General features: G+C 35.8%; 1 protein-coding gene across 1 annotated transcript in view; it reads right to left on the minus strand.

Moving 5' to 3' along the window:
- Naf1 (nuclear assembly factor 1 ribonucleoprotein) overlaps window positions 1–14,905 on the minus strand; it is a 37,562-nt gene that overhangs the window by 17,720 nt on the left and 4,937 nt on the right. The window contains exon 3 of the mRNA XM_004848238.4: window positions 1,805–1,898. Coding sequence (XP_004848295.1) covers window positions 1,805–1,898 — 94 coding nt within the window. The remainder of the gene's footprint in view (window positions 1–1,804; window positions 1,899–14,905) is intronic.

The following is a 14,905-nucleotide window of genomic DNA, read 5'->3' on the forward strand; positions in this document are numbered from 1 at the left end:
CTCAAACTGATACTCTGAAAGTATACACTAGGAGAGTGGTGGCAAACCTATGGCACACATGATACAGAGGGCTGTTTGCATGACTGAAAGCTCTAAAACGTTCATCACTGCACTAGGACAAGATCATTTTGAGATACTTCTCAACTTCTACCTTGAGAGATAATAATTAATTACCCCCTTGAATTTTCCAAATTAAAGCAAAACAAACAAAAGCACAGGATGGCAGGTAGAACTCCAGAGTACAATGCCAAATCCTCACTTTTCAGCTTTAGATTCTTATTTGAAGTCAAAGATTATTTTTGCTTAATGTACTAGTATTTTTTTTTTGTAATTTGGTTAAAATGATTTTAGATATTTTAGGTTTTCAAAACACAATAGTATATAATAGTAGCATATGCTGATTGATTTTTTTATTACTCCCAGGTTAGAATTCTGTTAGCTTATTACAATGTATTAGTCATAAGAGTATCTTTAAAAAGCATTATTCCAAGTATGTCATATAGTTGACAATTATTTCCTTCAAGATCAGCATTATGACTTTCGATTTATCTGTATACACCAAATCTAATAAGTGCTCAACTCAAACAATCAAGACATTAGTTATCTGTTTGTCTATCCATATTATTAAATACCATGAATAACTAAAATACTAAGAAATGTGATGACCTGGGAATGATACATTTTAATAATCAAGATTTTTGCAAAACATCTTACTTTACATTTTAACTAAAATGTACAAACTACAAAATTATGGTATTTTTTGAAAATAATGATATAGACACCATTGGGAAAAGTAAAAAGATAAAGTCCTATTTCAACCAATGACTCATATACTTCATCGTAGAGTAAATGAATTCTTCTGTGTTCTTAGGGTCTGTAAACTAAGAGGGCTCATGAACAATTTTGTTCCTTTACCCAACTCAAAAATCCTATGACTTTGTCAGTTCTATTCTCAGGTGTATCTTGCTATGAGAGCTAATGGTACCCACATTAATGTTAAGGTCTCCCACATTTCTACCTTACGTCTTAGGACTGAAGGAACCTAAAATAACCATTGTCTCCATATCATGTCATTAATATCATTATTAAATCACAGAACTTCCTAATTTACGTGTTTATGAGAAAATCAAACATGGTAGATAGACTGGCTCCCCCAACAATATTCACAATCTAATCCCTGAACATGTGAGTATGTTACTTTACATTCCAAGAGGAGGCACTGCAGATGTGCTAAGGTTAAAAACCTTCTATAGAAGGAACTGCTTAATCTAAGCAGTCCTTAAAAGCAGAAGATCTTCCAGAGTGTTGTCAGAAGGAGATGTAATGATAAATGAAAGGTCCATGAGAAATGTTACATTACTGGTTCTGACGATGAAGGAAGGCAGCCAGGAGCCAAGAAATGTGGGCAGCGTCTAGAATACAACAGGACCAAGGAGACGGATTCTCGCTAAGAGCGCACAGAAAGGAGCTCAGTCCTGCTGGAGACCTTGATTTTAGCTCACTGAGAGTTAAAAGACCCATATCAGACTTGTAGCCTGAAGAACTATAGGATAATAAATTGTGTTATTGTAGGTCACTAAATCTGTGGTTATGTTATAACAGCAATACAAAACTGATAAAGAAAATTCTAAAGATGTCAGTAAAAACAAACTTTTCACTTTTATAGAGAAACAATATATAAGTAAGTTTATCCCTTCAAGCTTAATTACTACAAAATGAAGTGTTATTAATAGTCATAAAGACCTTGACTTGATTATTAGTGTATGCTTGGAAATAATTTTTGTTAATGAAATTATTTACATACCTAATTGTTCAATAATACTTGAAACCATTCCAAGAGGCTTCAATTCAATATCTTCAGGCAAAATAACAGTGAGTTCTTCAACAGAAGGTAGTTCCTATAATATAAAAAAGCACTAATCATCCTCTAGTTTCAACTTTAAAAATGAGAAATATTTTCCATTTGATGTGCTAAAGGCATCTCTGAAGATGTAACACTAAATGCTTAAAACATGTCTTTAATGGTAACCTTTTTAGTAGCTACAGACTTCTGATAGCATTTCTCCCATTTAAATGACTTAATGGGTCTAGAACATACACCCTAAATCCAATTAGACTAAGAATACAGACCTAATACCATTCTAGATATTTTCCAATCACAGTTGAGTAAGAGTCTCTCCCCACTTTTTAAAGGAAAAATTAAGGAATCCAGAGACATCATATTTGCAGAAAAATAATTCTACTGGTAACTGCACTTCCTCCATAGGAGAGCTCTTTCTCTGCACTGTATTGTTAATCAGTTAACTAATCAATTTGTGATGAAATAGAAGATATATGCCGCAATCTCTTCTGCGGCTGTGGGAAGAGAAGTCTGGCCTCTTCAGGAAAAAGGTGGTGACACCTATCAAACACAGAATTCCTAGAAGCAGAATGCAGCATGTAAAAGCTGTGAACGTATAACTGGATATGTTCTCTCCTTAGGTTAAAAAATAGTATTCTTTACACCCACAGATTTCCCTTTTTTTGACCCAGCTGTAAACTGTATCTCAGTTGTTATAGAAACTAAATATTGAAGCAGAGATGAAGAGAAATCTAAGAATAAAACTGACCTTAGCCTTTATATTAAATAAACAGCTTTCTGTTCTTGACCCAAGCCAAATGATACTACTCTTAAAAAGTTTTTCCTGAAAAAGGCCAAAAGTGCAAAGACATGGCCAGTAGCACATTAGAAGCTAATTTTGGAGGATAACTTTTGTTAATAGTCTATGTATCTTTCAAGCACATTTCCTATGAAGATATAAACTTTACATTTCTAAATCAAAAATACTGTTTAAAACGCTCATATTTAATGCTACCCTTATGCCTATAATATCCTGCACATCATTCTACATCAGAACTTAAATATCTACAAAATTTTATTTAACATATTGTATTCTACTGTATAGGCGTACCACAATTTAACACAGTATCCACCTGACACATTTATCTACTCTTCTTAAATTTTCTCCAAATACACAGCACTGCACAACAATATATGTAAAGAAAGTTTACTGTAACTCCTATGATAAAATCTTTAAGTGGACCTACTATATTAAAAGGTTTAAATATCCCATACTTGATAAATACTGTTTATTTTCAAAATAATATCAATTCACACTTTTATAAATGATGTATGATTTTCTCACACCTTGCCATTATTGAGAAATAAACTTAAAATCTGTCAGTCTGACAAGTAAAAAATAGTATCGTTTTAATCTGAACTTCCTTATAAATAAGAAAAACTGGACAACATTACACATTTCCTGTCCATGCGATTATGAATTGTGTGTATACTTTTTGTGCTTTTATTTCAGAAAGTTTCTTATTCATTTGTAAGACAACTTTGGATTTTTGAGAAAATTTGTTCTTCATCAAACATGCAGCAAATGTCTCCTATAACCTCAGCTTTTTTTTTTTTTAAAGTATTTTAAGTTGTTTTAATGAAACTTTGGCACTTCAATTTTGTTCTAATCAAATATATCAATGTTTTGTTTGGGCTGTGGAAAATCCCATTATTATATTTATATAAATGATAGTTTTGAGATCATTTAAAACATTCTCTAATGTTTTTGTTTTTAATAGTTTCATTTTTAGTATTTGTGTATTTGGTCCATTCCTAATTTTATTCTTGTATAAAAGTGAAGCAGAGATTAGCTTTATCTTTATCTAAATTAATTAGTTAATAATCCCCCAGCTTATAGACTAATCTGCCTTTCCCCTTGCTGATTTGTAAACCAAACTTTTAACATATACTAAATGTATTTTCCTCTCATATTTTTGTTCCTTTACTAGAACCTCCAGTCAGTTTAACTGATCTTTGTCAGTGTCAGTACTAAGCGAGTTTAGCAACTGGGGCTCTCACGTGCTTCAGTAATATTTGGGATGACTCCATCGATATTTTTCCCTTTGAAATTTTTCTTACTGTTGTCATATTTATTTTACCAGATAAAACTTTAGAACCACTGTATCATATTCATGTTAGGATTGATCAAGATCAATTACATTTGTTTTTGCATAGATTTTACATAAGTGGTTAGCATTACTTCAAGCTATCTTACACATTCAGCCGATTGCAAGCTATTTCCCACATTACTTGCTATTATAAATTCTTAGTTATCTAGTATTTTATTGCTATTATAAATGGATTGTAAGGTATTGTTTAAACAAAAGAAAATATGCTGAAATTTATTGCTAGTGGTTTGTATGTTCAGTATATAATCATATTTTGAAGTAAGTCATCATTTCAGTGGTAGTATATCATATTTTTCACTTTTAAAATGATATTGGCTGGTATTTTCAGAATTTTATGTGTCAAGCAACTGTGATGATAGTAGGAATGATGTCTAATTCTATCAGGAATGTTTCAAATGTAAAGCATAATAATGCATTTTGACTGGAATTTCTTTTTAATAAATCTAATTCTATAGGGTTTTTAAATCAGAAATTACTGGAGAACTCTAGAAAATGTTTTTTGTCATTTTGAGATCATTATATGAGGTAATCTTCTGTGGGTTGAGCAAGCTCAGTCTACAGGGTCTGATGCAGTCCCAATGTTCTGTTCTAAGGAGAACTTTCACAAGGAATAAAGTAAGTTATACATAGCCAGAATACTTGTAGTGAGACAGGGATTCACTCCTAATGTCAGAAAGTGTTTGTCACGCCTCCTTAATTCCTGTTGCTACCTGGCCTGTGATCTATATATTAGAAGAATGAAAAGTCTTGGTCACAATTGGGGAAGATTTCTGATACTGAGTAGAAACAAATTTAGAGAAAAACCAGACATTGCTATCTGTGATCACTATAACACAGTACTTCCAATTCTATTTCCGTAATCCTAGCCTATAGCAGAGGAATTTACAGTTTCAGAAATACAGTGAAGGCATTAAGTTGCCTCCTGATAATAAAAGACCTACCTATAAAAGTGATGGACATAAAATCTCAATTCAATAGTGCATACAAAACAACCAAGAGATAAGTAAATGAAACCAGCCTTGTACAATTCCAAGGTGGGGGCCTGTTAGAGTTTACTTCTAAAAGACCAATTAAGTTGACAAGTATGTATTTGGTTTGAAAATGGCAGGTATTTGGGAGGAGATTGAATCAAGGGGATACAGAGCATTTGTTTCTTTTAAATTAGTACGCTACGAGAGAAGGACAAAGAGGGGAAAAACATTCCAAACCCTATGAACAAGAATTCACCCAAGAGATGTGCTTTCCATGAAGCAAAACTTTAAAGGTTCAGTAGGAGACAGACTTCTCAAAGATTTGAAAAACAAGTTCCTCGGATTACCCTGTCAGAGGGAGCAATAAGATCTTGTTTTGCTGTTTGGATGCCAAATGTCACCATCTCTTCCCTCATTGCTAAATGTAAAGTGTCACACCACTATCAACCCTACTGAATTCTTCACCAAATTATCTACATGCTTTTTCTTCTTCAAAGAATATTGCTGTTTAATATTTTAGTTACTTGCTTTCTGCCCATTTCCCAAAATGGAGACAGTAAATCTGATAATAACCACAATTTAGCCAGCCATGCTCACTGCTACAGTACCCAGAAAGATGGTCAGCATGAAGCTGGTGTTCATTATTTATTTAGGAAACAAAGGAACCTAACTTACACAAGAGCTAACCAAAAATCTCAGAAGTCAAAGTCTTTTTTAGTTAGAGAAGAAACCATAAAATGAAAATATAATTCAATACAGAATACTCAAGGAATGAAAAAGACCTGGACCCAACTTTCCCAAAAATAAAATTAAAAAGGCAATCTTCAAAGGAAGCTTAAATCCTTAGGATTGATGCACAGATACCCCTGGTTTGCAGCAGCAAACACTATTACAAGGATTATATTAACTTCTGACTCTCCGATAACACAGCAGCCCCCTTATAAGATTTAAGTAAAACTCAGTTGCATAATATGCTTTGCAGGAAAAAACAAAAACCAATCACTTCCGCTTTTTTTTTTTTTTCAGTCTGAGTACAGTTTCCTCACTAGGCCTCTAAATTTCTCAGGCTGGGCGTGAACTTGCAATCTTCCTACCTCAGCCTCCCAGTGATGGATTACAGGTGTGTGCCACTGTGCCTGGCTTCCATCACTTTGTTTTTCCAGGGCAGGTATATGTGACAGAGGAGAGAAACATACAGATACCAATAAAGGGGGAAAAACAGTTCAGAACACATACTGAAGGACAGTATCATTTTGACACTGTACACGAGATTTAAAGAATCAGAAGTAAAAGACATATTAAGAAACCAAGAAATTTAAAAGTAGAGATAAAGAGGAAGACCAGAAACAGAAATATCTTCATCATATGATAAGCAAAAATCATGTGCACCCCCACTAAAAAAGCCATGTGTACTGAAAATTAAAGGCAAGACTATTTAATGCAGGTTAGGAAGATTAAGATATGAGCCTGGATTACCCTATAACCACTGTGAAAAGAAGGGTGAGTAATGCGAAAGATGGCTTTCATTTGAGAGATCCCACACAAGACACTAACTACACTTCATCATGTAAGTTTAAACTTAATTGAAATGAGATAAAATAAAAAATTCAGCCTCCTTACACCTGCCACATCAAAAGTGCTCCATACCTTGAGTATTAAGACAACATGGATATAGAACATTCTCATTACTGTTCAAAGTTTACTGGCTCAGAAAGATCAAGAGGGCAACAATGTTTGACATTTTCACACATCAAATGAGCCCTCATTAGAAAACATATTTGCATCCTCCATCCATGTCCAGCCATTAATGCAGGTGTAATTTTAGGCCATTATAACTGCATGAACCATGATTTTCTTTCTTGCTTTTTTTTTTTTTTTTTGAGATACTGGGGATTGAACCCAGAGCCTCTGCACTGAGCTACATTCGCAGCTCCTTTTAAGATAGGGTTTCATTAAGTCACTATGTTTGCCTAAGCTGGGCTCCAAAGTGAAATCCTCCTGCCTCATCCTCCCAGAGTGCTGGGATTATAGCATGTACCACCATACCCAGCCTACCATAAAGTCTTAATGACAATGTAAATATTTCACCTGGGAAATGAAGATTGGTGAGAAATTTATACTTTCATTTATTTCTTGGCATTAAATGAAACAACATTTGTTTTAGATGTACATTATCTACGATTTTGGGTAAGTATATATACTCTCATTTAAACACAATGTTTGCTGGTTCAAAATCAAAAGAAAAGTAAAAGTTTTTCAGGGCATATTTATTCAGTATTTCTACATGTAATAACAAGGAGTAATCAAGAACTGATATTAGCAGCCAAACAGGCTGCACAGAACTACAAAATGCTACACCCAGCATTTGGCAAATGAGTTACTAAAATTCAACATACTGAACCCAGGGATTTAGCTCAGTGGTGCTGCCACCTGCCTCCCAAGTGCAAGGTCCTGAGTTCAATCCCGGTACCAAAAAAAATCAAACCAAACCAAACCAAAACAAAAATTCAAGATCCTAAAGAAATTCATTCACTTATTTCCTACACACTTCACAGTTGCAAGACAAAGACTTTTTTAAAGAGACAATGGAGTCTAAGAAAATACAGTTTAAAAAAGCTCACATTAGCTGATACATACATCCTTCACCATGACAAAATATGCTACGTTATTATTATCCACAAAGTAACTAGAAAGTTCAAATGACCAGAATCCACTGTGCTAGGCAGGTTGCTACTAAAAACAAAGAATATGTGGATTATTCTAAATCTTCTCCTCATGTATCAAGCTGAGTCATTCTTTACCAAATTACGCTGCTGCTTTTCCTTCTCTAAAACATTAGGGTCTAATATTTTATTTACTTGTTTACTATCCATTTTCCTAAGACAATAAATACAATAGCTAGAACCTAACCACTTAGATGTCCTGAGGCAAGTCATTTTTGTTCTAGCTTCAGTTTTCCTATCTGTAATTAATGAGGAACCTGAGCAAAAGTTGCAAAAGTTCCAAATAGGACAAAATAATTGTTATGATTCTGTGATAAGATAACTAAGGCAATAAAAAATGCAAGATTCTAACCACACTCCTGAAATAGTCATGAAAGAATTACTGCCTGGGTTGTAAGAATATTATTACATTCTAACTCTCTTGTACTGCCTGTAAGGATGCATAGTTAAGCAAACTGTTCAAATTACTAGAACACACTGAAAATCTATCTTATTAAAAATTAAATTATAAACACACTAATCAAGTCGGGCATGGTGATGCACACCTGTAATCCCAGCACTTGGCAGACTGATAGGAGGAGCACCACAAGTTCAGGGACAGCATGGGCTACCTAGTGAAACCCTGTCTCAAATAAAATAAAAGAAAATTACATTAAATTAAATTAAAATCAAAGCACACATTAATCAAAAAAGAAATGTGTATAACTTCCAGTGCAAAAATGGAAGGAGCTATTAAAACTGGCCTCCAAGAAGGTGACATTCTTTCTTTACAATGGTACTGACTTCTCTAGCTCATTTGAAGGTTTACTATTGGAAAAAATAAATCAGTAATTTGATGCCCTTCTAAGGTAAAATTATCTAAAGAACCTTGATTTGGATTTTCACTCACAAAAACTAAACTCAGGCAAGAGAGGGTAGTGAGCGAAAGAGTCAGACATTTCAAATAAAAATTAATCCTTTGCTACTTTGTACTACTGAAAAGAGTGGGGGAAGGTAGAATGAAATTATCCAACCACTTTTCTCTATTATACAAAAATAGAGAACATGCACACAGCACCCAATTACCTGAGCCTTCACTTTTCAGATATGGTTGGAAGGTAGGATTCAATCCCTGGAGTACTGAGAGCCAAAATTAGAAATATTTTTTCCTATGGTTGGCTGGTAAAACATTGGAAAAAGAATGGATTAGGTCTCTACACTTTGTCACCTATGACCAAGCTGAGTATTTAGTTTCTACTTCAACTTCTCCAAGGAGAGTAATTTTACAAATTTCCATGAAATTCAGCTATTCTTTGGGTATTGCCAATAAGCATTAATGCCCTTATTAATTACTCTGTTGTGTAAGAAGCTAAACTTAGACAAATCCATTAAACATTTTCACCTAAAATACTAAAGTGAAACAAAGTTCATAAAAGTACCCTCAAAAATTGACTCAAATATAAAACTGAAATAAAATTATAATCTATCAAGAGAAAAAGAAACTTCCAGCAATCAGTGAAACTCATGGCATACCTTTTATGTTAACTGGGGAATCTGTATTTCACCAACTCTAAGACCCTGATTTTATTTATCACTAAGAGAAAAGCACTGCTAAATAAGTTAAATGCTGCTGGGTATTAGCCAAAATTTTTCTGAAATATTAAAAGGTAAAAAAGGGGTTCAGTTTCAAATTGACACTACATGGACTATAAATGAATGAAGAAAGAAATAAACATTCCTTGAGGTCTTACTATGTAAGCAATCTTGAGAACAACCATCATGTGACGGACTTGGTGCCTTCCCTAGCAATTTCCCCTCGTCACCTTTCTATCCGCAGCCTGCCCATCTTTCAATCTCAGTTCAAGCCCTGATGCTTTCACTATTGTCCCTGAAAAAAAGTACATTTAGTACCACACATACCACTTGAAACACCCTTTTGCTTTCCAAAAACTCTTGCCAAGCCTGCCTCACAAGCGCATGGTCCCGAGCTCAATCCCCAGTACCAAAAACAAACAAACAAACAAACAAACAAACAAACTCTTGCCAAGACAAGAGGACACCGTGGGTTGACAGGCAACAGAGTGTCCTGGTAACTATTACCTAAAGAACACACGATACCGGGCAAGCTAGTGACATCTGCACAACTTTCTTCCTGCCTGTATGCTAAGTCAGGTGTTGCTTGGAATGCTGGTCATACACAAAACAGCCCAGCCACCACTGGACACTTCTGGAGACTTCCTGTCCAGCTCACCACCACTGGAATGTATCCTTTCTTGTTAGTGAGCTTCAGTTAACCCTAATTGGTCCCATTAGCATCTTAATAAACCTCATCTCACACAAACCATTTCCAGGCATTTTCTTCAGCCTCTTGGGAACCTCCACTGCCTTGGCACAGCTGCACAGTGGATGAGTCACCTTCCTTGACCACTGCAGTGCAAGTTACCCAGTCAATCCTACAAATTCGGGTGCACAGTACCATTCTTTTAGCATTCTGTCAGGAACTCTCTGGTGTTACTTTTCTTTCTGCGTGTCTATGCTCTCACTCCAACTACATTCCCCACATTTGTCTTTACCCTCTATAGTGATCAGCATAACCAACTCATTAAAATCTACTGGCCAATGGGGGGGGGGTCTAAAACAGGGAATGTTTCTGTATCATATACACACACAGAACATATATGGCTACACTAATAAAAAATACTACTTATTTGAAGTTTAAAGAATCATTCATGCTTCATATAAGCTTATCGGAAATAATTTAACAGTAAAGTATAAAATTTGAACTTTTAAAATATCTAAGTATTGAAGAGCACTGACTATTAATGAAAAAACTATCATCTTTTCAAGCATTTTAGGTTGCTGCTTAGCTATAGGACATTTTAGGAACGTTAGTAACTGCTACCAGCAGTCCAGGATGGAATGTAATAATTGCAAATCTACCTGGAGTCATACCAACCTTGAGGTGAAAGAGGCCTGCACTTAAGAGAAAACTTATAAACACATTAGGGCTTGAAAACAATGTATTCAATCAATAATAGTAAAGACTAAAGTGCAATACAAATTTTGATAGGTGTTAGAGGTCAAATAGGTATGAAATACTTCACTGCAACTTCTAATCACTTGACGTGGCCCAGATATTTTCATATGCTCATGTTAACAATGTGTTAGGATGTCTGTCTGCGCTGCCAATACTGGAAAGAAAGTACAGCATATATAAACTAAAAACTTTATTTCTTTTAACATAGCACAGGCAGTCTCTGAAACTGTAAAAGTGAAATTTCTTATGAATAGCTAACCAGCAGTAAATTTTTTCTCAGTCATGTTACATTACATGCATAAGCATACATTAGTAGTCCTTTTGAATATTCCCATAAGCACTGGGGCCATAATTTAACCTTTGGTAAAATCTTTCAGGTTTTTAGAAAAGGAAACAATAGGCACTGATTTACAAAATTCATTTCTGGTTAAGATTTCAGAATATCACGATACCAAATGTTTCTATGACTATGTTTTCAATTACATTAGATATATTTATATGAAAGTTCGTGGAATAGAATACTGATAAAATTTTTCAAAAAGAACCTAATTTTCTCTCACTGAAACACTAAAAATTCCTATGTGGTTTAATGGAAATCCAAATCTGTAATTGCTTCTTACACATAAACCTTCTCAGCATTAAAGAAGGGTTTATGTTTAAAAGAAAACTCCACTTGGTTAAACTTAACATCATGTTACATAACCATGACATTATGAGGAGGGCCACGTAAGACTCTTTATTTCAATGCCGCTTATAGCTCACTAATCCTTTTTTTTTTTCTCTACTCACCACCTCCTCCTGTTCATTTTTTAAAGTCAAGTTATAACCAAATCTTGGTATGAAAAGATTTGGTTATAAGCCTATTAAAAAAACTGGTTGTAAGAACTGATTTTAAAACAATCTCAAAGTTACTTCATATTTCCCATAAACCTAAAACTAAATTCTGCACAGTTAGTGCAGGGTGAGTATCCCTTTTCCAAAGTGCTTGGCACCAGAAGTATTCCAGATTTTTGTTTTGTTTTGTTTAGTACCTGGAATTGAACTCGGGTCCTTGCCTTTGCAAGGCAGGCAGCGGAACCACTGAGCTAAATCCCCAGCCCCCTTTTCCAGAGTTTTTGCCACCACTGGAACCCATCCTTTCTTGCTAGTGAGCATGAGCTATCTTGGGGATAGAGTCCAAGTATAAATATGAAATTTATTTGTTTCATATACCACATTCTGCAGGTAATTTTATACAGTATTGTTAATAACTATGTGCATGAAACACTTAGCATAAAATTTACCATTTGTAGTACCTTATCACTGCTCAAAAAGTTTCAGATTCTCAGGTTAGGGATCCCCAACCTGTAGTCAGATCACTAGATCTAGCTTTCAAACAATGGAAAAGATTTAAAGAAGGAGACTCAGAGAGGCAATATTCACACCTGACAAGCAGAGTAAATGGAGGTAAAAATGATCTTCTGTATGTTTGAGTAACAACAGAAAACTGGCTTAAAAAAAAACACTCTAAAGACTAAGGACACAAAACTGGGATAAACTGAACATGTCTACATTATAGAGATGTCTGAAAGTCCAGCATAGACTCCAAAATTTTTATTAACTGTTTCGAGCATCTTAATTTATGTACACCTTTTAGCAAAGACAGCATAGATAGGACAACTCATTAATTTTCTTTAGAATTTCATTTGGTAATTAAAATAACAGATAGCATAGAGCCAGCAGCCCCATGCTGGCAAAGACACACAACCTCTGCTGTCTTAGAGTCTAAGCGATGCATCAGGAGTCCTGAACAAAACAGCGCATACCACCTCCTCTCGAGTAAGTTGTAGCAAGAGGGGACACTTGGCAGAAGAGTGAGTTGTCATTTCTCTAAAAAACCAAATTTAGGGCCAGGGATTTAGCTCAGTGGTTCCACTGCCTGCCTTGCAAATGCAAGGACCCGAGTTTAATTCCCGGTACCAAAAACAACCAAAAAACCCCAAATTTAAGTAAAAGGCTGTCCTGAAAGTGAGCAAAAAAACCTAATTAAATAAATACAATGTGCCAATTCACAGGAAAGCTGAGAGTAAAAGATGTCATTTTAGAGCCAGGGTACAGAAAACCAGAATTAAAGATCCATCTGCAGGTAGGCAGAAGCAGTCACTCAGTAAAGAAAGAATCAAAAGATGCTAACTGAACTACAACAATGTGCAAGGAACATCAAGCCCAGTCTTTCGAGCTGCCTTAGTTCCCACTGCTTTCCAATCCAAGTGTTTACAGCAAATCCTTCTTTCTCCTGAGGTAATCTGAATCTCTGCTCTCCACAACTTGAGTCCAACATAAGTCGACCATCAGAATCACTTCCAAGCGTTTTTCTCTTTGGGTATATTCTGATTACTCAGCATCACCTTCTAAAGTGGATATAAGCCTCCCTTTCCTGTGACAGAGAATCCAGGTTTATACAAAGCTGCTAACACACAACCAGCACCCACCCCCCTCCAAATACATATTCACACCCCCTTTTGTCAGCTGGCTCTTAGGCACCCCCACTTTCTCACACTAGCCCATGCACTCTTTCAAGCTTACACTTTCCTACACACTTTCACACTCTCTCCTACACTCACCCACACAAACAGGAGGGATGACTCTGAAACCCATGTCAACTGTCTTAGTTACTTTCTTGTCACTGAGACACAATACCCGACATCCACAACTTAAAGGAGGAAAGGTTTATTTTGGCTCACCGTTTTAGAGGTTTCAGTCCACAGTACAAGACATGCTGGCAGGAAGCAGAGAGATCAAGGGATAGGGAGAGAGATACTCTTCCAGGCCACACCCCAGTGACCCATCTCCTCCAGCCAGGCTTCATCTCCCAAACAACACTTAGCTACAAACTCATCAGGGACCAATCCATTGACGAGTACCACCCTCCCATGATCTAATCAATTCCCCTAACCCCCATTTATGAGCACATGAGGCTTTGGGGGAACATCTAGCTATAAACCATTATGGCAAGCAATCTAAATATTCACTCCATTGGCTTTAATGGTTTCTTAAACATTGTGTACTCAGATAAGCCAGCAAGTCTTCCTCATGGCTGTCATATAACAGTATTAGTGGTCAAACGGCCAGCGCTACAGAGTAACACAGAAAGAAGCACAGTCCTAAAGACAAAGCCATTCTTTGTACTGAACTTCAGAGTTCAAATTCTGAAAGAGTCCAAATACATTCTTTCAGAAACCTAAGTCAGAGACTTAGGGAAAACCAAGTGTTATAGCTTTTACCTAGATGTCCCCCACAAAGCCCCATGCAGTCAAAGGTGGGGCTTTTCTGAAGTAGCTGGATCTAGGGTTTGTACTGCTGGGATCAAAGACATGACGCTGGGATTGATTTAAGGTGTGATGCTAGGTTTAAGGGTGTGAGAGCCTGGGGAAGATGGAAGGGACAGGAAGAGCTGTAGTCTTGTCTCTTGACACTAGTCGCCTGCTTGCTTTGGTACCTTCTGCCTGCCATGAACTGTTTTTCCTCTGTGGTGCACCTTTGTCATGCCATCCTGCCTTAGAGCTAGCCGACTATGGACTCTACAAAATGTGAGCGAAAATAAACCTTTCCTCCTTTAAACTTTGAGTGTCAGGTATTTTGTCTCAGCAACAAAAAAAGTAAATAGGACACCAAGGAACTCCTCATACCTCTACCTATCTATAGCAGCACAGTAGTGTGAACAACCAGAGACTTCTGGTAATTTTCCTTCCTAATCTTATAAACATAAAATAATCAATAGCTAATTAAGGATCCAAAATTTAAAAATTAACCTGTATTTTCACTGTAACTGCCTCTTCTATCCTTCCCAAGATCCCTTGGAAATGGCCAAAAAAAAAAGGAAACATACTAGGTCACTCTTCCATTTTAAAAGTTAACAACACATTTTCCCAGCAAAATGAAATTTTCTGATATGTGACAAACACACACTCAAACATTCAATAGCACTTCTGGTAATTAAATTTATGTCTGCTTTATTTACTGTCTGTCTCTTTCCACTAGATACTATGAAAGCAGAAACTGGACTGGTTTTGTTTACAGCACCTGGCATATGGCAGGTGTGCTACAATAACTTCTAAAAGAATGAAAGTAAGGCACCTGTTCATGCCTTATTCTATAATCTTTACCATGTTTTACTTAGTCCTCATTAGTTATAAAGCACTGTA

The sequence above is a fragment of the Heterocephalus glaber genome, unplaced genomic scaffold (assembly GCF_053883595.1).
Source record: "Heterocephalus glaber isolate CG9 unplaced genomic scaffold, H.glaber_assembly_v1.0 deba00001460, whole genome shotgun sequence".
Taxonomy (NCBI): Eukaryota; Metazoa; Chordata; class Mammalia; order Rodentia; family Bathyergidae; genus Heterocephalus; species Heterocephalus glaber.